Genomic DNA, 24,070 nt, shown 5'->3' on the forward strand with positions numbered 1-24,070 from the left:
CATAGCTTTCCTCCTACCAAGTTCTAAAACATCTTCAAGAATTAGTCTGATGGTGACAAGTTCAGAGAAGTCAAAAAGTCATTGCCTCCAGGGCAGGGAACTGAGAATAGGCATGACGAAATTTTCTAGGATTACAGAAGCATTTTATATATGTAAGGGGTGTGGGTTGCATAGGTATATGTATTTATCAAAACTCATTAAACTATGCACCTTAGGTTTGTATATTTCCTATATGTAAATGATCCTTCAATTAAAAGGAAAGGAAAAATTAAAAAAAGAATTAAGTCCAGAAAATATTTTAAGTTCTTTTTTTTAAGATACAAAACTTACACTATTCTCTTTCAATAATTATTTAGTGACTACCTAGTATGTGTTGGGCACCATGCTAAACGATGTGTGTAAGTAAGGATATTCGTGCTTGGTCTTCCTGGATCCTCCAGTCTACTTGGGGAGATAAGCATTAAAAAAGTAAATACATGTTTGAATGTATAATTATAAATTGGGATAAAGAAAATAATAGGGTACTATAAAAAAGAACAAGAGGACCTTTTTCAGATGCGTATTAGGGAAGGACTCCCTAATTTAAAATGGGAGCTAAAGGATGAACAGCAGGGAGCCCGTGAAGAGCAAGGGAAAGAAAACCAGTGTGCAAAGTCCCTCTGGAAGTTAAAAATTTAGTGCATTCTAGACCAGCAGCAGAAGTGTAGTGAGCAAGGGTGAAGGGTAGCAAAAATTACTTGCTGTGGGGAGGCCGGCATGAGCCATATCATGTAGGGCTTTGTAAGCCATGTTAAGTAGTTTATAGTTGATTGTAATTTTAACGGGAAGGCTTTTAAAAATACAGCAGACAAGCAATATATATATAGGAGGTATAATGCATTTTTATGAAAGAGTCCAGTCCTTTTTGTTCCTTCTTAGGTAGAGGAGACATCATCCACATACAAATCTCGTGTTTTATGTTCAACATAACAAAACTAGTTGGGACACAACCGATTTAACAATGCAGTTGCTTATAGTGAACTACAGTGTAACTCTTAGATTTGGCCACAAAAGAGGGTGGAAGGATAGCAGTGATTTATGTATGGAAGTTCAGTCTATTCCCCAGGAGCAATTCATTTTTCCCACATGGTTTCAACTTAGAATTAGTTAAAAATGGTTATATTTTACCTCCTTCCCTCCACATCAAATTACCTTGCGAAATGCTGACATAAGAGGTGTGATTTTCCGGTTATCCGCTGCATCCACATCAGCACCCGCTTGCACTAGCAACTGCACCACATCAAAATGACCACCACTGGATGCCAACCAGAGTGGCGTGTTTCCCTTCTTGTTCCGAACATCAATATGGGCTCCCCTATAAAAATCAAAGAACGTAAAATAAATAAATAAATAAATAAAAAATCAAAGAATGTTACTATAGTTTGTCTCCTACAAGGGGCTTTCTATTTCCTCTCTTTGTCTTTTATCTTCTATCAAATAGCATGCAAATAATATGTTCTTCATTTTTCTCAATAATCTGTTCTTTAAAATGTCAATAAAGTAAAACAATCTGAGTAGCTGTAAAGGTGCTGAAAAGTGAAAAGGAGCACAAGAACTTCTATATATAAATAAAAAATTTACCCACCTATTAATCAGGAGCTCACAGAATTTGTAGTGACCTTTGTCAGCTGCTATTGTTAAAGCAGTATCTCTTGAGGAAGGCACAGGTGGGGCATTGACATCTGCTCCTTTATCAAGGAGAACTCTTCCAACCTCTGCATATCCTCCAGAAGCAGCTTCCATTAAGGGGGTAAGACCAGTCTGTTTAAACAAAAAATTTATGCAAGTACATTAATAAAATTTTGTTAACAGTCTAAAACATTTGACTTACAAATGAATTCTATTTCTGATTTTCTCTCATAAAAGAGCTAAGCAATATTTAATCTTCAATTTTACAAAACAACAAACAAAAATTGTTAGATTGAATCAGACATGCTAGAATGAATTAATTTATCATAACATACTGTCTCATATCAAAAAAACCAACTTCACAACTTCTATACTGTTATAAATTTACACACGAGACAATGACTTGTCTACCCAATGAGCAGATATGAAAGATAAAAAGAAAATTAAATAAAGTACATTGTTCAATGGAAAAACTTTGTTTAAAAATTAAAAAAAATTTATTAATATACAATGTATTATTTGCTTCAGGGGTACAGGTCTGTGAATCATCAGTCTTACACAATTCACAGTGCTCACCACACCACATACCTTCTCCAATGTCCATAACCCTCCCGCCGCTACCCTTTTTAAAATTTTTATCTGAGAATGTAGTTTGCTAAATAACTCAGGATAAATTCCTTCCATCCTGGGGCGCCTGGGTGGCTCAATGGGTTAGGGCCTCTGCCTTCTGCTCAGGTCATGGTCCCGGCGTTCTGGGATTGAGCCCCGCGTCAGGCTCTCTGCTCGGCGGGGAGCCTGCTTCCCTCTCTCTCTGCCTGCCTCTCTGCCTACTTGTGATCTCTCTCTCTGTCAAATTTAAAAAAAAAAAAAAAAAAAAAATCCTTCCATCCTGTTCAAACTTGGGAAAAATAGGTTAAAATATCACTTCATAAATTTTATACATATGTGTCTTTTGCTCATTAATCTCTAAAACTTTTGCCAAGAGACATTTCATACTGGTATCATTTCTAAAGAAATATAGACTTTTATAGGACTTCTAACACTGAATATGTGTAATCCATTTCCTGGATAGCAGGAAAGATTAATTTTTCTTTGTGCTATGAAAAAAAAATTTTTGTGTGCTATGAAAAATTTGAGGAAAACTATACTTCCTAATTTTGTAGATTACAAAAATGTAAATGTTACATTAAATTTTAAGAAATATAACTAAAGCAGTTCAAGGAGAAAATATGATTCAAACCTTTCAAATCTAGGGTGCCTGGGTGGCTCAGTGGGTTAAAGCCTCTGCCTCCAGCTCAGGTCATGATCCCAGGGTCCTGGGATTGAGCCCCGCATCGGGCTCTCTGCTCAGTGGGGAGACTGCTTCCCTCTCTCTCTGCCTGCCTCTCTGCCTACTTGTGATCTCTGTCTGCCAAATAAATAAATAAATAAAATCTTAAAAAAAGAAAAAAAGGAAAAAAGAACTAGAAAGATCGCCCTCTCATTTAAAAAAAAAACAAACCTTTCAAATCTGAAATGACTACCAGATTGGCTGCTGTCTGACTATAAAGAATTCTACATAAGCTACATTTCTAGGGTTGTAAGTACCTAATAGTTCTAATCACAGAAATTCAAAACACTGATATACTAACTTCCTTCTAAATGCCAAACAGTCATGAATTTGTCAGAATCTGTTACAATCAGACTAAATTTTAGCTATCTTAATTTTATAATCTATGCAGTAATTTTTCTGATTGGATTTTTTACCAATAATAAGAACATGCTTCTTTGAAAATCTACATTAAAGGACCCTACAAGACACTTGGCTTAGTTGGTAGAACATGTGATTCTTGATCTCAGGGTTCTGAGTTCAAGCCCCATGTTGGGCATAGAGCTTACATAAACAAACAAACAAACAAACAGAAAGCTCGACAATCTTACTACAAAGATAGCTTATTATATTCAAAGACTGCAAACTGGAGGATTAATAGCTACTCAAGGCTAAGGTTGGAAAACATACAGATTCCACTTTCTTCATTGTTCTTAATAAAAGACATGAATGATGATAGTGTGTCATTGGCCACAATTCCCAGATCTTGTCTTGGGATGTCATTTTTAACTTAAGACAGTTTAAAACAGCATATTCAATTTGAGTTGAAATGCCATGCTAATTTTTTTTTTTTTAAGATTTTATTTTTAAGTAATCTCTACATCCAACGTGGGGCTCAAACTCACAGCTCCAAAATCAAGAGACACACACTCTACTGATTGAACCAGTCAGGTGCCCTTTCATAACTATATATATTTAAGTAAACTCTACTCCTGATGTGGGCTTAAACTCACAACCCCAAGATTAAGAGCTGGATCCAGGCAGGCATCTGAAACACCATGCTCTTTATACTAGAAATACACCCTAAGTAGTTGAAAAGTTATAAAATGCTTACCTTTGCCCTATGTTCAACATTGGCTTTTCGATCCAGAAGCAAACTCACGACTTCTGCTCGGCCTTGGAAACAGGCCAAAGTGAGAGCCGTGTTCCGATTGGTCTCGATTTGGGCATTAATGTCTGAACCCATATCAAGCAGCAGTTTCACTGCAGGAACATGTCCATTCATGGCAGCCAACATCAAGGGAGAAATACCTAGTTTACTCCCAGTCCTAAGGGGAGAAATTTGCTTAGAAAATTAAGATAATATGTTGCCTATTGTTTTTTAAAAAACAGAGAATATAAAAGATGAAAATGATTCAGAGTAAAAAGAAAGGTCTCTAACACCAATGAATAAATTTTATTTGTGTAGACTACTAACTAGGAATAGGAAAATCTCACAATGTAAAACATAATCCCTATTTAGAGGTTACAAATTTCCAACCATACACAACGAAGTGCTTCCTGAAATGAGATATCTTTAAAAATCGCTATTTTAGCTGAAATAAGCTATGATTACTTATAAGCACATCATAGGAAAAACTGTTGGTCTTGTACTTTAGAACTATCTCTAAAAAAGTTTCTAATTTTTAGTTACAAGTATAGTTGACTTTAGTATTATCTTAATTAAAATTGATATCCGTACAAATATTTAGAGGAAGACGCTTAACCCCAAGGTATTAATTTACTAATCATGAATAAAATGAAGATAGATACCTTGAATTAATCTCTGCCCCAGCATTAAGCAGAATCTTAATGATATTAACATATCCTCCAGATGCAGCCAGACTCAATGGTGTATAATCAGACACATTCCTATGTTCTTTATTTGCACCTCGAGCGAGAAGCAAGTCTACCACCTATGAAGTAAAATACAGAGAAATCCAGTTTAAACCAAGCATTCAACTTATAATGAAGGAAGCACAAAGAAATGGAACCTATACATTACTTGTCTGAATATCTGACATTTTAATTATGCCCTAAATATTCAAACATCAGCACTAGAGAAATGGATTCAATTTCACATCAAGGAATTTAGAGCTTTGAAATCCCAATTATATTGAAATAACAAAATATTACTCATTCTACTCATTAACTGTTGAGTGATGAACCTGCATTTCATATGCGTTAGGACTGTGGCTTATTCAGCCTCAATAAATGTAAGGATAAACAGAGTTTTTTTGTTTTTGGTTTTTTTTTGGCTAAAGCACAAGAAACAGATTCCATAAAAGCCGATTTAGTACTCCCATCAAATTTAGTATATGGAACATGTCACACCACATGTTAAGTTTCATTCATGTAGCTAAATTACTAAGCATATGCATATTTAATATATGAGCATAAAGTCTACAAAATGAAAATTAACATTAACACACCTCCTGACGTCCACCAGAACATGCTAATGAAAGTGGAGTATCCTTAGTGCGTTCTGATTGTGCTTCTATATCTCCACCTTTATCCAAAAGGATTTCAACAACTCCAACATGCCCTGCTGTTGCTGCCAGGATCAGTGGTGTGAAACCTAAAGCAGAAAATAAAAATCTCAAATTTGTGTTTTTTTACTTATTGAACCATTGCTTTTAATTCTCTATTACTTCAAAAGAAGAAGCTCTTTAGGGCAGACACTTACAACCATTTAACATAAAACTGCTCTAATCACTAATTTATTAGTGACAAAACCCCAAAAACACGTGATAAAAAGGAAATGCTAAGTCAAACAAAACTACCAAAGTTTATACTCGTAATGAACTCTGTCTGATATCTCTGTAAGCTCTACTTTTGGATTAAGGAGAAAGGCAACGACAACTTGCTATACTTCACTGGATATTCCTTATTGAAATATGCGTATCCATTTTTTCACCGAGGTAGTCTAGAAACTATTTATCGATAATCAAAAACATAACTGTTTTCTAAAAAAAAAAAAAAAGAAAAAACTGTTTTCTCATGTAACTACTCTCAGACTTTACTTCTGACTGACATTTCTTACCTTTTTTGTCTCTGTGCTCAATTTTAGCATCTCGCGCAATGAGTACGGACACAAGTTCTTCGTGACCACCCGCACAAGCTAATGTTAATGCTGTGTCATGATTGCTCTCAGTCTAGAGGGGAGAAAAAGTTAGTTTTTGTTTACAACGGTGCTATCATTTGAAGAGCAAATAATACTTATTTTTACAATGAATGTACGATGATAATTTTCTTTACCAAAGAAACTCAGATTATGCAAAAGAAGTTAAATAAAGGGGCACCTGTGTAGCTCAGTCAGTTAAGTGTCCAACTCTTGATTTCTACTCAGGTCATGATCTCAAGCCCTGCATCTGGCTCCGTGCTCAGCATGGAGTCTGCTTGAGATTCTCTTTCTCTCCTTCTGCCCCTCCCCCCAACTTGTGCACTCTCTCTCTCTCTAAAGTAAATAAGTAAAATCCTTTAAATAAATAAATAAAGCAAGCAAGCAAGGAAGCAAGCAAGCAATCTACTTACATGTGCGTCAATGTCAACTGAAGGATACACAGGGGGAATAGACTGGGAAGTCACATTGCTTGGAGACTGTGAACAGGGTTCAGGTGTAAGACATTCTGTGGTCTGAGAGGAACTGTTTGAACCACTGGGCACTCTGCTACTCACAGCTGAAAAACAATATTCATATTGCTGAATTCTACTTAAAAGAGTAAAGTCACTTATATACATAAAAACACAGAAAAAATTTTATAGCAGGAATATAATGTGGTAGTTAAATCACAAGCTTTGGAATCAGATGGACCTATGTTTGAATCCCAGTTCCACACTTTCTGATCTCAGGCAAGTAATTTAACCTCTTAGGGCCTCAATTTTCGTCATATGTAAGATGGGGATGATAACAGTAGTACCTGCTTTGAAAGACTGTTGGAAACACCACTTGAGATAATGCAGGTGAAATACTTATTAGCATGGTGCTTAACATTCAGTGCATACACAGCAAATAACGGCCTTTATGTTATCAATAGGGAAAAAACAGTTTACAACACAGAATAAATTTTGTATCTTAGTTTGTAAAAATTAATTAGATAAAAATATCCTGAGGACAATGCACAAAATAGGGGAGAGGAGAACAAGTTAAAATATTTCTCACATAAACAGCAGAGAGTGTGTGTTTTTAAAATTCAATATTTATCTTGAAAATTTGCTAAAATGAATCAATCTCTAAAAATAAAACTATTTTTAAAATCCACATTGGAATTTTTACTAGGGATCTCAATCTGGTGTTTGAGACTGCTGTTAGAAAACTGAGTTAATTGACATTATACCTTTATGTCTCTACATATTTCTTATGTTTCATAAGAGGCAGAGTTTGTCCCATAGTGGGAGAAATAGGACCTATCTCAGAGGTACCTTACTTACTGGTAAGTAAGGTACAAAAAGCATTTAAAATACACAGTGTTTGGTACATGTGAAGGGCTCACTAGATGTAATTACCAGATATTTTATAGGACTTTCAGTACTATTGCTCACTGTATTGAAAAAAAAAAACATTACTCACTCAAGAAAAAACTCAGAAAAAAACATATAATCATTCATATAAAAAAAGACAAAGCTTCAGTGATGGCAATAACCTCTCATCTAGACTAAAAGTAAATAAAAAACAAATAGGTCTCAAAGGAAAATGTAAGCATTTCGAGAGTTAGAGAATGTTTAGTCTCTAGAATTTGGATATGACTGGATCCCAATCAAGGATACTGTTCACAAGTGTAAACAACTAAGTTTAGTTTAACTTCACAAATTTTAATATGTTCAGATATGTTTCTACATGAACTGTCCCATCCTCTTCCCCACTAATATATATAAAACCATATTGACTATATAAATTTCTGTAGCTTCTTTCATGGTTACAAATAGGAATTATTATTTTATATATTTGTTTCACCTACAAGAACATGCACAAAATGAAAACAAAGCTTTAAAAATCTTTGTCATTCAGCAAATTAAAAACAGACAGTATTCCTGTTATACCTCCTCAAAACAGCTGGTATATTTGGAAAACAACTCTAGAAAATAAAACACTAAAGACCGACTTGTAGCTCCTCTGTAATAGTAAGATTTTTAACAGTGGTCTCATAATGATTAACAAATACCTTGCTAAAGAACTACTTTTATCATTATTAATGTTGTTTATCCATGTTATCTTTTTGTTATCATGAAAAACAGATACTTAAAAATTTTAAAATAATTGATTAGAGTACTATGCCAGATGTGAAACTATAAGACTTCTTTACAGAGACAGCTTTAAAAAAAAAACTTCTGTGCATTTAACAGCTCTATTACCAAAAATGTGTTGTTACATCAACTATTGTACATTTTTGTACATTATCCTAGAAACATTTTTCCCTCCTTCCAATAATAACAATCAGAAACATTCCAAAAAGTGACTTTAACAGCATTAATTACACACAAAAAGTAATAAAGATAAGACTAGAAAGTAGCAAGATTTAAAAGGTACATGTGGAATAAAGGTTTTATTAATATAAAATTACACCAGGACTACTACATTTTCATAAATCTTAAAATGTTTCCTACCTCTGAATGAAATGTCTGAAAATGAGAGATCACTACCCCAGGAGTCACTATATAATTCAAATTAAATGTATGCACTATCCTAAAATGGGGTGATAGAAGAATTAACTGCAATATTCTACTTAATTCTTTATGAAATTTAAGATGGTTTTATAGGCAATATGGAAGATAATAATAAACCTTACCATATAAAAATCTCAGATACTAAGTGTACACAGATTATGCTGTGAGATTTTAGGAAATTAAATTACCATAATCTGTTTTATATAATAGTGGCTTTATTAAATACAAATAAATAAAAATCTATAAGTAAAATATTAACATCTATTAGAAGAAATTATTTAAAAAGATATTTAATTACAAATTCCCTCAAAAATAAGAGGGTTTCCTAATTACCTTTTTATTCTTAAGCTTACATTGACTGCTACAGGATTTCTTAAAGCAAGATACTTTTGAATTGGAATTTGTTTTAAGAGAATTAAGATGCCAACAACAGTACAATGTGCTAGCCACAAAATTATATTACCTTACATACATACTACATCTTAACATAAAATTAAAGGAAATTGTTAATCTTTTTTAGCAGTCTAAGAAAATAACAAATATCTTTAAGATAAATTCAGAACTTAAACATGAATCAGATGCATGCATATTACTTTTAAGGTTCTTAGACATGGCTGAACTGAGTTTGAGGCAACACTAGTAACAACTTCCATAAGGGAAAAGGACCGATTTTCTAAGATTATTATAAATAGCTCATGAGATAATATATATAAAACATTAAGCACAGAGCTCAGTACATGGTAAATGATCGATAAATGTGAATATATTGACGTTAAGTTGATTTTTAATCAATCTTCTTTATATATTAATTATAAAATTTTTACTAGATGTTTCTGGAACTGCTCAGTGGTCAAAGCTATTTTGTATTTTTTTAGATTTCCAAACCTTAGTTCTAGACATCTGAACTGAGAATCACTTGTTATTATGATACCTTCTAAAAGCCCAGCACTTACATTCACAAGAAAAGGATCTGAAGAACCATGCTCCCAATCGAGAGTTTACATACATTCTGTCTGGGATTTATCAAGTGTAACACATATTGGACTATATACTAAAATACTAAGTCAGCTAATCAAGTGATGACCTTAATAAATTATTTATCTAACTAACTCAGTTACATGAAAATATTTTGATAGAAGAGCAATAAAGAAAAAATACTCCTATACTTAGAGTGAAATTTATTACTATTATCTATGAATATTCTCTAAAATAAAACTGTAAGATATACAGTATTCTCTCCTTTATTAAATATGAGGGATGAGAACTAAATTTGGGTAAAACTGATCACATACATGTCTGATGTAATCTATAATCATACTGATATATTAATACATCACGTAATTATAGAATTGGGTATTCACCTACTCCATCCTTGTCTAATTTCTTTCACCTTTGATAAAGAAAATAAAGAGAAACTTGGTCTTAATAGAATTACACTTTTTAACTTTAAGTGAGATAGTTTACCATCTTGAACAAAGAAAATCTAATTATTGCTATATATTTTAAAACAGATAACCAAAATGGAAATTTTTATATGAAGATAATTTGTTTAGTTATTGGCTGATTTATAAGAAAAAGTTTATTAATAAAAGAATATTATACAAAATGATAGGCCAACTATCACTAGATATAAATGTCTAACAGAAATTAAATTTTCTTAGTTTATATTAATATAATACATAATTAAACGATGTTTCTAAACAAATGTTTTGAACTTTATAAAGTCCATATCAACATAACAAATAGTTTGATGAAATAAATTTTGTCTCCCCTAGAAAAACCATCCATAAGTACTACCATAAAGTTAATATCTACAAGTTCTTTTTAGAGTGGTTTCTAAATTATTTAAAAAAAAAAAAAAGACAAGTTCTAAGTTACAACAAAACTAGTTTGAGCAGTAATGTGGCTGCAAACTGAGTTTTCAATTAGGAACATTATAATGTTATTTATGTAATCTAAGTCTTAAAAATGTTATTCCCGTATTATTGGTTTCATTATTATTATTCATAACCATACTTGATGCTCAAATACCTGCTTTTACCCAGATTAGAAATTAGGAATATAAATGAACTCTAAGAGTTTATTCATAATTTATAACAACTCTCAACACCAATGACACAAAGTTAATTTGAGTTAAGTGGCTGTGGGCTGAAGATATAAAAACCCAAATTAAAGAATAAAGAATCTAACTCCTTAAGACATTTCCCAGCATTTTTATTTTCTGTACGGGAAACTAAGTATTCCTCCTCTGGACAGTGATATTTATTACATATCAGAGGAGGCTCATAGGCAGTATCACAATTCTATAACCATTGCAAGTCATACAAATGCTCAGTAAAATTCCTGATTTAAGTAAGCTTATTCCACATTTTTAAAGATTCAGTAAAGATTAGGAAGGCTAAAAGCTCACAAAAGAAGAAAGGAAATTGGGATAGCATAATTGGGATGGGAAGAGGGGAGGAGAATATGACAAGAGGAAACAGACAACAGTAAGGAAAAAAAATGTTGCAATCAAGAGACAGAGGACTGGCCTGCCTTTGAATATCACTCCAGCTACATCTTAGTTCTTGGTCTTCATCCACTGTCAACAGCCATTCTGGCTGCATTTCTGAACTGGGCTCTCATGGAGGTGATACATTCACCAGCCATCTTTAGGAAGGTAAATGATTAATTGCACTGTTTTCCCACTGCTGCAAGGACAATGAAAGGGAAAGTAAACTTGTGCACCTCATTTCATATCTAGTTGTAATTTTCCACACAACAATAAACAGAAACATATACTTTAAGGGTATCAGGCCTTTCTTTTTTTCTTTTCCTGTGTGTATGTGTGTTGTGTCTGTGTGCTTTCATCAATATAGTTAATATAAAAAAATCCTAATCTCTAAATCATCATCCAGTTGATAACAATTTCAATGTAATTTGAATCTTCTAGCCACAAATACAAGAACATGGAATACTTATAGTTTTCTCTGAACATCCCTTTTAATTAAAAATACTTAAGTTGATCTAACAAAATTATAAATTAATTTAGAATTATTATTTTCAGATATGATAATCACTAGCAGGAAAATTTAATGTATAATCTTATATGAATATCTCTAAAGCCTATAAAGAAATTTTACTTTGAGATGTCCTACCCAAGATACAACACAGGGCGATGTTTTGTTTTTTTGTTCGTCTTTTTTTTTTTTTTTTTTTTTTAAGTAATCTCTATACCCAGTGTGGGGCTCAAAGTCATGACCTGGACAGCAACAGTTGCATGCTCTACCAACTGAGTACCCCAGGCACCCCACAGGGTGGTTTGGATACCAAAGTTCTAAAATAAAAGCTCATGGCAACTTTATTTTTTGCCTTTGCAAATAACAAGAAAGAAAAGGGGAAAACACACTTTCATGTGTTAGTGGTATACAGCTTAGTTAAATTCACTTCCAAAACACCTCAAGGAATAAATAATTTTACAAAGATAGTTCTAAAATGGAAAAGTAGTAAACTGGTGTTTTTGGAGGGTCGTGTAAAGAAGTTGAGCACACAGATTAAAGAGAAATTATTACAGATATATTTCTTAACCCACCTGCTATCAGGTCATCAAGAGTGTCGGTTAGCGTCTGGGCTGGAGTTGCAACCATTAGTCCATCTGGTTCTTGAACTAAGAGCCCCTGATCATGTCCAGTAATAGCAATCTGAGGCTGTCCTATAATCTGATGATTACCTGATACTTTCTGAAGTTCAAGAGAATTTGTCCCATTAGAACCTAAGTCACTGGAAAAGTTACACTGCGGAGAAGATAAAGGCTGGACTGGGACAAAATCAATTTGTTCTGCCGATGGTGGAGACTGTTGCTCATCATCAACATCATTATCTTTAAATAAGATTGTGTCAACCTGAGGTAACTCTGAAAAGTGATCCTCTGGGAGACTAACATCTCCTTCCCCTTCTGGGAAGACTCCTCTATGAGAGCACTGCTGGTGTAGAGATACTGTGTCTTTCTGACCTTTGGTTTCCAAGTATTCTTTGGTAAATTGCTGCTGTGTTTTCATCTGCAACTGCCTTTCCACTTTCTGTAGTTCTTTCAGTATTTTCTTCTTCTTCTGGACTTGCTCTTCTCTGTTCTTTTTAAGTTCTTCTATCTTATCTTTGTTCAGAGGTTCACCTTGAATTAACTCCAGTGACTTAAGCTGTGCTTTTTCAATAGCACTAATTCTTTGTCCCAGTTCATTCAGCTTGCCTTCAGTCTCCTCTACTATGCACTCCAAAGGCTGGTATGGGTGAAAAGGTGGCAGTACGTCCTGATCTGCTACCTGCAGGGAACTGGACTTCTGCTTGGATGTACCTAAGCACATGAAAAATGTTTGAAAAAGTGCCATGCTAAAAAAAAAAAAAAAAAATCAGCTCCCCCTCCCACACACACGGACCTCCCTCCCAAAACCCTTATAACTAATGCTGTAGAATGAATGTTCAAAGATTCACACCAGTGGAAGGTAGATTAAATTGTACTCATCTATTTCAAAACAGCACACTCTGGATGTTGTCGATTTGAAAAATGTGACTTTTTTTAAATTAAAAAAATTGAAATTTTAGGATAGGAGAATTTTGGAAGTTAAGATGGGGCAAGGAGAAAGGAGATCAAAGAGGAAAGAATCTCACAATTCTGCATATTAGGTTTGACTTTTAAAGAACATTAAATCTAAAACAGCGTCAAAATAGTGTCGAGGATATCATTAAAGGTATCCCAATTGTTTCTTCACAATATTAACTGTACAAGTAAAGGTCACTACAGAAACTATAACTTGTAAATCAATGTAATGAAAATTGTTTTTCAAGTGGCCAAAACCTATGTCTTATTATATTAAAATATAACATGAAATCAGTTTTTTCCAGATCTATCCTTCTAAAATTTTTCATTGAGTAAGTCTTTAACATTTCTTTACCTGAAAATGACATTAAACTTAAATCACAGAGGACAATTATTCTGAGTTTAAATAAAGTTTTCATGTAAAAGTCTATAAGAAAAACAATGAGTATTACCTAGGAGAAAATCAGACTTCTCATACAGGATTTCTCATATTGATGGTATATGTTAAAAATGAAGTAAATGTATGTTATTTTAAGATTTTAGATCACAAAGTAAGATACTCCTCATGACAAAATAATTATCATTATTAACAATCTTACCATCTGGACATAAAATGGAGGGAACTATACAGTAACTACTTTGAGGCAAACTGAAGGCTTACTCTTCCTGTTTAGGAAGAACCGGGGCTATTCAACAATGAAAAGGAACAACTGATATGTTCTACAAGGTGGGCAAACCTTGAAAACATTACGCTAAGTGAAAGAGGCCAGACATAAAAGATGACATACCATTTATATCAAATCTATAGAGAAAGGCAAATCTATAGAGACAGAAAGGAAAGTAGTTTGCCTGGGGTTATGGTATTGAGAATGAACATTGATTATGAACTAGCATGAGAGATATTTTCAGAGTAACAGAGATGTTTAAAACTAGATGGTAGTGATGATTACATAATTCAGTAAATTTACTAAAACTCACTGCACTGTACACTTAAAATGAAGGAAATTTACGGAATGTAAATTAAACCACAGTAAATTCGCTTTTAAAGAAGATCTGGGTAAGAAATAGTTGTTTACTCTGAATTGTAATCAACATATATGAATAACATAGGTATAACTTAAGATTTTTAAAAATAAGATCATCCAATGCATTCAACATGATTCTCGAGTCCAAAGAAAAATGTCATCACCCATTTGATGTTAATACTCTGAGTTACAAGAGGGTAATAAAACCAATAGAGAAAAAAAAAATCAGGGATTCAACTGTTTTTGTTTTGTTTTGTTTTTGCTAGAGTAGGAAATGTCAAAAATGCAGGTACCTCAAACATCTTCAACATGTTATTAAGGAAAAAGTACAACAGTTTTCCTCCAGATATTGACTTTAAAGGTTCAGGATACCACAGTTCCAAAACTACTGCAATCATTCTAAGAGACTTAATTATTTCTTTTTTTTTTTTTTTTTTAAAGATTTTATTTATTTATTTGACAGACAGATCACAAGTAGGCAGAGAGGCAGGCAGAGGAGAAGGGAGGAAGCAGGCTCCCTGCTGAGCAGAGAGCCCGATGCGGGGCTCGATCCCAGGACGCTGGGATCATGACCTGAGCCGAAGGCAGCGGCTTTAACCCACTGAGCCACCCAGGTGCCCCGAGACTTAATTATTTCTTAAAAGCAACCTTCAGCAAAATTTATTACCCACATTCAATTTCAAATTTATATCTGAGCAAAGGGATGGGTCAAGACCTTATCCTTCCAGAGCAAAAGCCATTATATTTGTGAGATAAATGTTTTTAAAGATTTTATTTATTTATTTGAGAGACGGAGGGAGAGACAGAAAGAAAGAGAGAACACCCTAGCAAGGGGAGGGGTGGCCGGGTGGAGACGACTTCCCAGTGAGCAGGGAGCTCCACACAGGGTTCAATCTCAGGACTCTAGGATCATGACCTGAGCCAAAGGCAGACACTCAACAGACTGGGCCACCCAGGCACCCTTGTGAGATAAAATAATAACTTCTTTAAGATCTTACAGGAATCCATGGTTTGATTTATTTGTTCCAAGTACCTACTAACAATCAACAGGGAAGAAAAGGGTAAAGATTTACTGCCACAAATAGCAATGTAGATATCTGCTAGTCCAGCAAAGAAATTTTCAATCATGCAATAAATTCAATGACAATTCAAGCTCTGCAAAGACTGAATGAATGTTGCTTTAAATGTTCATTAATTTTCAAACATACTAGTGTACTTACTATTTACTTTGTATTTAAGATTAAGGAAAACTAGGTAAGAGGTCAACACCAATCAGACTGGTAATTATGACCACGCCGGACAGTCTCAGATCTAAAATCTTATAAACAATATGACCCAAAATAAGATTGGAATTTTGAGGACAGTAATGGATAGGAATAAGCCCTATCTTGTTAACAAATAAAATGTAATAAGCTTAGAGCACAAGATTTACTAAAATTAACTTATTTAACTTAAAAACTTTAAGCCCAAGACATATGTAGCAGGAAGAACAGGATGGTGAAAATAATGGACAAAAACCAGTTCTTCCCAAAATAGCTAATGGCTGAGCATCTGTAATCATGGTGTTAGTGGGATTGCCCAGATACACATTAAAGCATTAATAAAAGATATAAGTCTGGAAGAAAACAAGTTGGTAAAAACAAATAATGTCACCTAATTATTCCCAGAAGCTTAAGCAACACCTTAGTGTTTGGGAAAAGTACTGAATGTGACAAGCATCCTCTTAGCAACAAAATTTTTAGCAGGTAGTATAAGAATCCAGAACATAAGAGTTCTAACTTTTAAAACATCTCCTGTCAGAAACAAGTCACTGTCAGAAACCAGTAATTCAAATCTATTTATTAGTAGCATTGAGTGACATCATAAAGTACTGTTTAGGAATATAGGTAAAGCCTATATTCTGGTGTTTTCCTACTTTCTCAACTTTCCCTTTTCCTCCATTAATAAAACAAAAAAAAGTTTATAACAGGAAACCATGATATACAGATAGTTTAGAATATAGCCTTTATTTTATGCATAGTGAGGGAATGAGGTGGACATATACTTGCCAAAAATTAAGTTTACTATTAAAATGAGTTTAATTCCATCAATCATTTTTGTGTCTAAATTAGTACTTTGTGCAATAAAAAAAATAATGGCCAAAGGGAAAAATATCTGACATACAAATAGATCTAGATTTTTCCTTACTTGTTTTAGTCTAAGGAAATTTAAACATGGTTCCACAATTCCCTTGCTTTCTTACATTACCACAGAGAAGCAGATTCCCCGCTCAGCAGGGAGCCCAACACAGGGCTTGATTCCAGGACTCTGGGATCATGACCTGAGCCAAAAGCAGATGTTTAACCAACTGAGCCACTCAGGCACCCCTAGAAAGATTTTTTTTTAAAGATTTTATTTATTTATTTGTCAGAAAGCAAGCACAAGCAGTGGGTGCAGCAGGCAGAGCAGGCAGAGGAAGAAGCAGGCTCCCCACTGAGCAGGGAGCCCAATGTGGGACTCGATCCCAGGACCCTGGGATCATGACCTGAGCAGAAGGCAGACGCTTAACCGACTGAGCCACCCAAGCGCCACCCCCCCCGCCCCAGAATGAATTTTAAACAACACTCCCAACTGGGTCCTAAGTGGAAAAAAAAAGGTCGATGAAGTACAGTTGAAAATAACATAGTACGTAAGTGTAAGTAGCATATACGTTGTTTAATGGAATTTGTATTTGGATAAACAAATGCATATTGTTTTCTGAGTTTCAATACAAAATACTACTTATTATCGTCACAGTCAAAAATGAAAGCCACTGGCTGAGAAATGACTCATTTTTCCTTTATACCTAAATTTCTGTCTCAAAATTTCCCAAAGTAACAGGGCATCCTATGTATCTTCAACACAGTAAGGTTAACCAAGAATGTCCAAAGAGTGAACATCTGTGTAACACGCTAAAAGATTAATTGAACCTCCTGCTTTTTTTTTTTTTTAAGATTTATTTATTTATTTGACAGATAGAGATCACAAGTAGGCAGAGAGGCAGGCAGAGAGAGAGAGGGGGAAGCAAGTTCCCTGCTGAGCAGAGAGCCTGATGTGGGGTTCGATCCCAGGACCCTGGGATCATGACCTGAGCCAAAGGCAGAGGCTTTAACCCACTGAGCCACCCAGGCACCTCTGAACCTCCTGCTTTTTAATATAAATCTCATATATTAAAAGATATTAAATTTGTACACTGATAAATTCACATAAGCATGATTACATAATGGAAATCTACTAAACTAGAGAATATTAGTAGTAAAATTTTCCAGAGGAACAATCAATTTCATTCACTGTACATATAATTTCTATACAATTTTACTGATTTGATATGAAAATGAGAACTTTTCATGTTGCCTACTCCAATAAACAATTCTGGGATATAAAGCAGCATACTAATTTAATTCTTAGTTTATATTGAAATTTGTTTTTGATCTTTTCCCAACCGTTCTAGAATACTACTTCTTCATTAATTTTTTAAACATCCTCTTTAATTACAATGTCTCTCTTCTTAAAAAAATTCTTAATAATTTTGTCTTCAGAGAATCTAAACCTTAGCCTGGCGCTCATGAATTTATTTAACAAATATCTGAATATCTAGTATAAGCAAGGCATAGTGGACCATACAAAGACAAGCAACATAAACCCTGCCCTTGAGGAGCTTACAGTCTAACAGGGGAGATAAAGATGTACAAAACCAAATACAAAGATAAAGCCAAGGGTTGGCAGGTTTGGGAATGGGACAGAGGGTGTATAATACAGGTAATATGGGAACCCTTATGTATTGCTAGTGGGAATGCAAACTGCACAGCCATTCTAGAGAGCAATTTGTGACACTTTGTCAGATAAACATTATGCAGTCCTGTAACAGGTTCTTTTTTTTTTAAGATTTATTTATATTTTATGTGAGAGACAGAGAAAGAGAGAGAGAGCGCACACATATGTGGCAGGGGGCGGGGCAGAGGGAGAGGTTGAGAGACAATCTCAAGCAGACTCCCCACTGAGCTCGGAGCATGAGGTCACAGTGCTCGATCTCACCACCCTGAGATCAAGACCTGAGCCGAAATCAAGAGGAAGAGTCACCCGGGCACCTCCTATGACAGTAATTCTGTTCCTGATTTTACCCCAAAGAGATTTTCACACACATCCTTAAGAGGACTGTACCAGCATTTTCATCACAGCATTGTCTGTGGTGGTGGGGGACAAGAAGCAATTTGGATACCCATCACTGGAAAAAGACAAGTAAAAAGTGGAAGATATACAAGATGAAGCACTATGCTGCTAGCAGAAATAGTCTAGAGGCAGACACATGGATAGATCTGTAAAACAGTGTTGAGTGAAAAAAGCAAAAAAGAAAACATGATTATAGCACAATACCACTCATGTAAACTAAAAATACGCATAAAGTAGTAAACATTTTATAAGAACTTACAAAAACAAAAGAATTCGCATCAAATATAATAGAATGATTGTCTCAGGGAAGTAGGATTAACTCAACCTTCTATACATGAAGTCCAAGGGGAGGAAAAGGGGCAGATGTGACCAGAGTCAGAAGAAAGATCCAATAAAGAGCTGTGCAATACTCCAGAGAAAAAGAAATTACTCCTCAAGAGGACTTGAGGTGCACACAAAAGATGTGTTTTGTTTATCTTGACATCATTTTAATGTTCTGTAGGGGTTTAGTTCTAAGTGGTACAACCTGCAGAGGATAATCACGAGTCCTACCTTTTAGAATCGCTGTAGAACCAGTTGTAACAAATAAGATGCAACAGTGGCTTTGATCAACAAATTTATTTACAAAACTGATTTGGAAAGGCATAAAGTTGGTATTACCTATGCATCCTTTCCCAACTGAACATTCAAAACTATAGCTAATAAAGCTAAATAATACTAGAAAACTGAGCATATCACTATCAGTTGGTTTCATATTTTGTTTATAGAGGTGATCTTGAGGCCTCTGTCAGACGGCGCCTAGAATGTCAAATCTTTTGAAAACCAACAAAGGGTAAGGGAGATTAGCTTCCTAAATCAGGAGAATATGGGTCAAGATGGATGGAACAAGTGTTGTACATGGATCATGAAAGAAAAGAATATCTGGGTAGTATATATGTAAAATACCTAGGTAAGTTTTAAGGGCATGAAAGTATTTTAGAAGGATGCAGATACAAATAATAAAAAGACTTCAGGCAGAAGTAAAATGTTCTAAGAACTTAAAAGATGAATGCTAAGAAAGGAAGAGAGTGTTAGAGAGGAGGAAGAAGAAGAACTCTTCCTTCATTCCTAATCACATTTTAATACAGATACAATCTATGGACTTAGAAGAAACAAAAACAACAGGGTCAAACAGAGATTTCGTCACTCAAAGGAACTTCTTTAGAGACACAAATGAGACGTTTTAAGGAGAAAAAGCCACTTTAAGCAGGAGAACGTAATAATATATCTTTCATGATTTAAATATCTATCTGGGTAATTCATTGTATAAATCTGTATCATCAACTAATTTTTCCTAATTCATAGTGATAAAACATTCTATGATGCACATGATTTATACTATGCACATGATTTATACTACTAACATTTTTTAAAAAGATTTTATTTGTTTATTTGACAGAGAGAGATCACAAGTAGGCAGAGAGGCAGGCAGAAAGAGAGAGGGGGAAGCAAGCTCCCCACCAAACAGAGAGCCCAATGTGGGACTTGATCCCAGGACCCTGAGACCATGACCTGAGCTGAAGGCAGAGGCTTAACCCACTGAGCCACCCAGGTGCCCCTAAAATAGCATCTTAATACAGTGCATCACTGCAGTTTGATCCTACACAAAGAAATATTAGGTTGGCAATGCCACGTGGCATCTGGCAACAGCAAGCACCCAAGTGTCTAAATACAAGTGTTAATTTTCTCCTTCTCTTATAATTTAGTAAAATGAAAGATTACTTAAAAGGTTAGTCATTTTTATGCTATTCAATAAGTAATAAAACACCAAAGTGAAGAAACTTAAGTAGGTACCCAGTATCAGATGGTATTTCAGTATTCAAAGAATATGATTGATTATTCACTTGAGCATCAACTTAAAAGAAACCCTACCCAAACATTTCTGCTGATTCACGTATTAAATCTAAATTTAAAATGGTTTACTTCTTCTCTGCACACACTCCATGTCCTCCCTGGATTATTTCTTGATTATTTTGTGGCTCTGTTATTAATATATTTTTTGAATCATTTCTTATTTAGTATTGAACTTTCCCAGCCAAAGTTACTATAGTCTTCTACAACATATAGCCAAACATAAAACAAAAACAGAGACATTTAGGTCTAAATATTTTACTAAGAGTAAAGTCAGTTAGGATGCTTAGATTCCTTAATAAGCACATGCTTAATCTGCTTTTTATTTGTTAAAATTAAAAACAGCAGTCTTCATTTCCTGAAGAGTTTGAATAGCTAGGTGTGCAATGGAAAACTCCATTATAAAGCTTAAGTCAGAGAGATCACAGATACTTTATCTCTGGAAGTAATGCTTTAGAAATGAAGTAACCCTTGGTCAAGGCCCTTGATATTCTAAATTACTCAAATTGACATAATTTAAAAGAAGCTTCTACTTGCTGCTATAACAGTCAACTCTATCCAACTTTTCTTAAGTCAAAGAGAAACTAATATATACTTATACACCTCACTGTGATTTCAAAAATCTAGAGCTTGGTTATCATATACTGAATGAAATATGCTCATAAATTCATTTTCATATAGTTTTTAGTATCTTACACATCACCTATTTTATTTCAGAGAACTCAGACAGGACAACTATACATGATTATCAAGTGAAGGTACTTTGTATCTACAAGTGAAAAAGCAGGAAAATATCAGAGTTCATAAACTTGAGTCTTTTAAAGAGTATATAAACAAGAAGAGTTTCTTCTTGTTTACTTGGATGTTATTTATATACTTTTTGACAGTTCCTTGTCTAGGTTCACATGATAGATGTTAGCCCACCATACTCAGTATTACATGAAAGAAACTAAATGTAATTCTTAAACTTCTAACTCCCTCAGTTGCATCAATGCTATGAAGACTTAACTAGACAGCAAACACACATTTTCACTCCTCATATTATACAACTGTTTAACAAAAGAACTGTCAAATGGAAAATGAATGTCTGATAAATTTTTGCTACTGTAATATAATCAGTAACTTGATATGCTTTGTAAGTATTTTTATCTGTGCCAGATGAAAACTACACCTAGCAGTGTGTTAACGAGAAAATTAGAAGTCATTTTTCTTAGTATTTATCTTCTTTTATAAACAGTCTGTAAGACTATTAGCATTTGTCAGAATTACCTACCACAATTAATCCTGGGTAGACGTTAACTGTATGCCATTAAAGTACTTTTATGAGTTCATTAATTAGGTGATAAAATACCCATTTTAAGGAAAATAATTCAATAACCAACCTTTTTGTACTCCTAGAAGGGCAGGGGGGTTCTCCTGTGATGTTCTGTCAGGTTCCTGGGGAGGTACAACCATGGCGAGTGTATGCATTGGTACACGTGGAACCTAAAAAGTTAACTCAGAAAAAATATCATCTCAGACCAAAGAATAAAACAAGGACCCATAAATGAAATGGAAATTCAGATTTTCTTCATATACTACCAAATTCATTTTCTTGTTTCTAAAAAAACAAACAAAACACAACAAAAAAAGCCTTTACCAAGGAATAATTTCTGAGAATATTGAATTGGACAAAATCAGGCTATCTATATGCAATGAATGATTTAAGCTAAACAGAATTAGTATTACTCTCTTATTAGAGAGGAAGCCTCGTTGGGCGCTGGTGGTTCTGATTATAGCTAGGAGTACAAGTCATATATTGACTGGCCCATTTACCCTGTTCAAATTCTTTATGGGTCAAAAAAGAAAATCCAGCATATTCCCTAACTGGGTAACTTAGCAGTTCTCAGGATAACTTTGTAGAAAAGAACTTAAGATTTCACTGAACTTTGTATACTTAGTATACTCTCTATATCCTCACCCTATTTTTAGGTAGGTTTAAAAATTACTTTAATCAACTTTTGGTGCATTTATCCTGGCTAACTACACTTTCCTGGTTAACAAAAGTAACTATCTCTAGAATAACTAATACTGTCTTGGGAGGTACTAAGGAATAAGCTGTCCCCTGGTTTAAGGTTATGTTTAATGTATTCATTAAAAATAAATAACCCTAAAGACCTAGCTATAGTAGTTTGACAATGTGGAAAATTTATATTTATATTTGGTATTAAGTGTTTTTTAAAAAGAGCTTTTTTTTTTTCAGTAAATAAGGCAACAGGTAATTTTCATGTACTTTTGAAGGAAATAAACCTTAAAGAATTTAGTATTTTGTTTATCTCAATACATAATAGAAGAGAGGAACAAATCCATTTTCCTTAAAACTAATTTTAAACAAAAACTCCCAATCAATTTGGAGGCTTTATATTTATAAATCAGCTATTTTACATTACCTGAGATTGATCTTGAGAAGGTGAAGTGAGCTGAGATACATCTGTAGTAGGAACTGACAGAACATTGTTTGGGTAATCCAACAGATAAGAAACAACATTAGTATGACCACCTTTTGCAGCTTCGATGAGCATTGTCGAGCCATCCTGAGAAAGACCGACAAAACCATTAATCAATTACTTGTAAATTTCTTCTTATAACTACTATCGACATTCAGTTTCTTAGCAGCCTGTCTAGAATCAAAACTCATTTATAAACAGTAATGAATATGAAGCACTGAGACCAGCAAACATATCTTCAATATCTTTTAGTAACAATGCATATATTATTTATTTACTTATTTTTAGGTAGAATACCTTGAGTCGATGAGTAGGGTCGGCTCCATGAGCCAAGAGTAGCTCAACAACTGCCAGATGACCTCCCGCACATGCTAGCGACACTACTGTATGATCATTATTGGCTGTAGCCCTATTCACATTGGCGCCTTCAAAGAAACATAAACAGCAATCTTAGAAAAAGGTGGAATGAAGGAAGGTCACAAAAAATATCACTTTAGAGATTTTTTTTGAAGTATGACATAGATTTAAAAAAGTACACAAATCATAAATGAAAATTTTTCAAAAGTTAACACACCTGTGTAACCAGCACCCACATCAAGAAACAGAACGTTATCCACATACCAGCAGTCCCACACCTTGTGCCCTCTTTCCGTCACTACCCACCCTTCCAATGGTACTACTATCCTGACTTCCAAACTGGTTTTAGTTTTTGAACTTTATATGAATGAAATCATACAGTGTACTCTTTTGTGTCTGGCTTCTTTCGCTCAATATAATATTTGTGAGATGCATCCAAAATGTTGCGCATAGCTGTAGTTCGTTCATTCAATATCACTTTTAAAATGGAAAATCTAGAAGACTAAGATTAATAAATATATACAGGTTAATGTAAGCATCAAATAATATCATTGTATGTAACTCTCAAAATGTTGTAAAGACATTTTTTTATCTACTTCTAGAATGTGGCAGTATAGCCAGGTCTCAAATTAGAGAAAACAGATTTTTTAAAACAATATTTAAGAGAGCTTTAATTCTTCACATTGTGTATTTTAAGAGACAGAGGGACCTGGATATGGAGAGAAGACAAGAATATCTAAAAATGTTATCCGAAAGCCTAGTTAGTAAGTTGTTCAATAGCTTTCTTTGATGTGACCTGCAAAAGTCTAAATGCAAAATCCTTTCTTGACCTCCTTTTTGATAAACTGTTTTTGACCCCTAAAAAAATTAC

At 34.1% G+C, this 24,070-nt stretch overlaps 1 protein-coding gene across 12 annotated transcripts in view; it reads right to left on the minus strand.

Annotated features, from left to right (window-relative positions):
* The window catches only part of LOC308343096 (ankyrin repeat and KH domain-containing protein 1), a gene marked incomplete at its 3' end in the record, with an annotated part of 131,354 nt that overhangs the window by 28,183 nt on the left and 79,101 nt on the right, over positions 1-24,070 (minus strand). For 10 of the 12 annotated variants that reach the window (XM_080804006.1, XM_080804005.1, XM_080804004.1 and 7 more), the window contains 11 exons: positions 23,140-23,267; positions 22,786-22,929; positions 21,739-21,841; positions 12,252-13,010; positions 6,551-6,696; positions 6,060-6,171; positions 5,449-5,594; positions 4,790-4,932; positions 4,092-4,305; positions 1,625-1,800; positions 1,192-1,354 (listed from right to left, as the gene is read on the minus strand). In XM_080804006.1, the coding sequence (XP_080660132.1) occupies positions 1,192-1,354; positions 1,625-1,800; positions 4,092-4,305; positions 4,790-4,932; positions 5,449-5,594; positions 6,060-6,171; positions 6,551-6,696; positions 12,252-13,010; positions 21,739-21,841; positions 22,786-22,929; positions 23,140-23,267 (2,234 nt within the window). The remainder of the gene's footprint in view (positions 1-1,191; positions 1,355-1,624; positions 1,801-4,091; positions 4,306-4,789; positions 4,933-5,448; positions 5,595-6,059; positions 6,172-6,550; positions 6,697-12,251; positions 13,011-21,738; positions 21,842-22,785; positions 22,930-23,139; positions 23,268-24,070) is intronic. The other 2 variants (XM_080804001.1, XM_080804000.1) reach the window with 1 other exon arrangement.

This window comes from Martes martes, assembly GCF_963455335.1.
Source record: "Martes martes genome assembly, chromosome: 5".
NCBI classification, from domain to species: Eukaryota; Metazoa; Chordata; class Mammalia; order Carnivora; family Mustelidae; genus Martes; species Martes martes.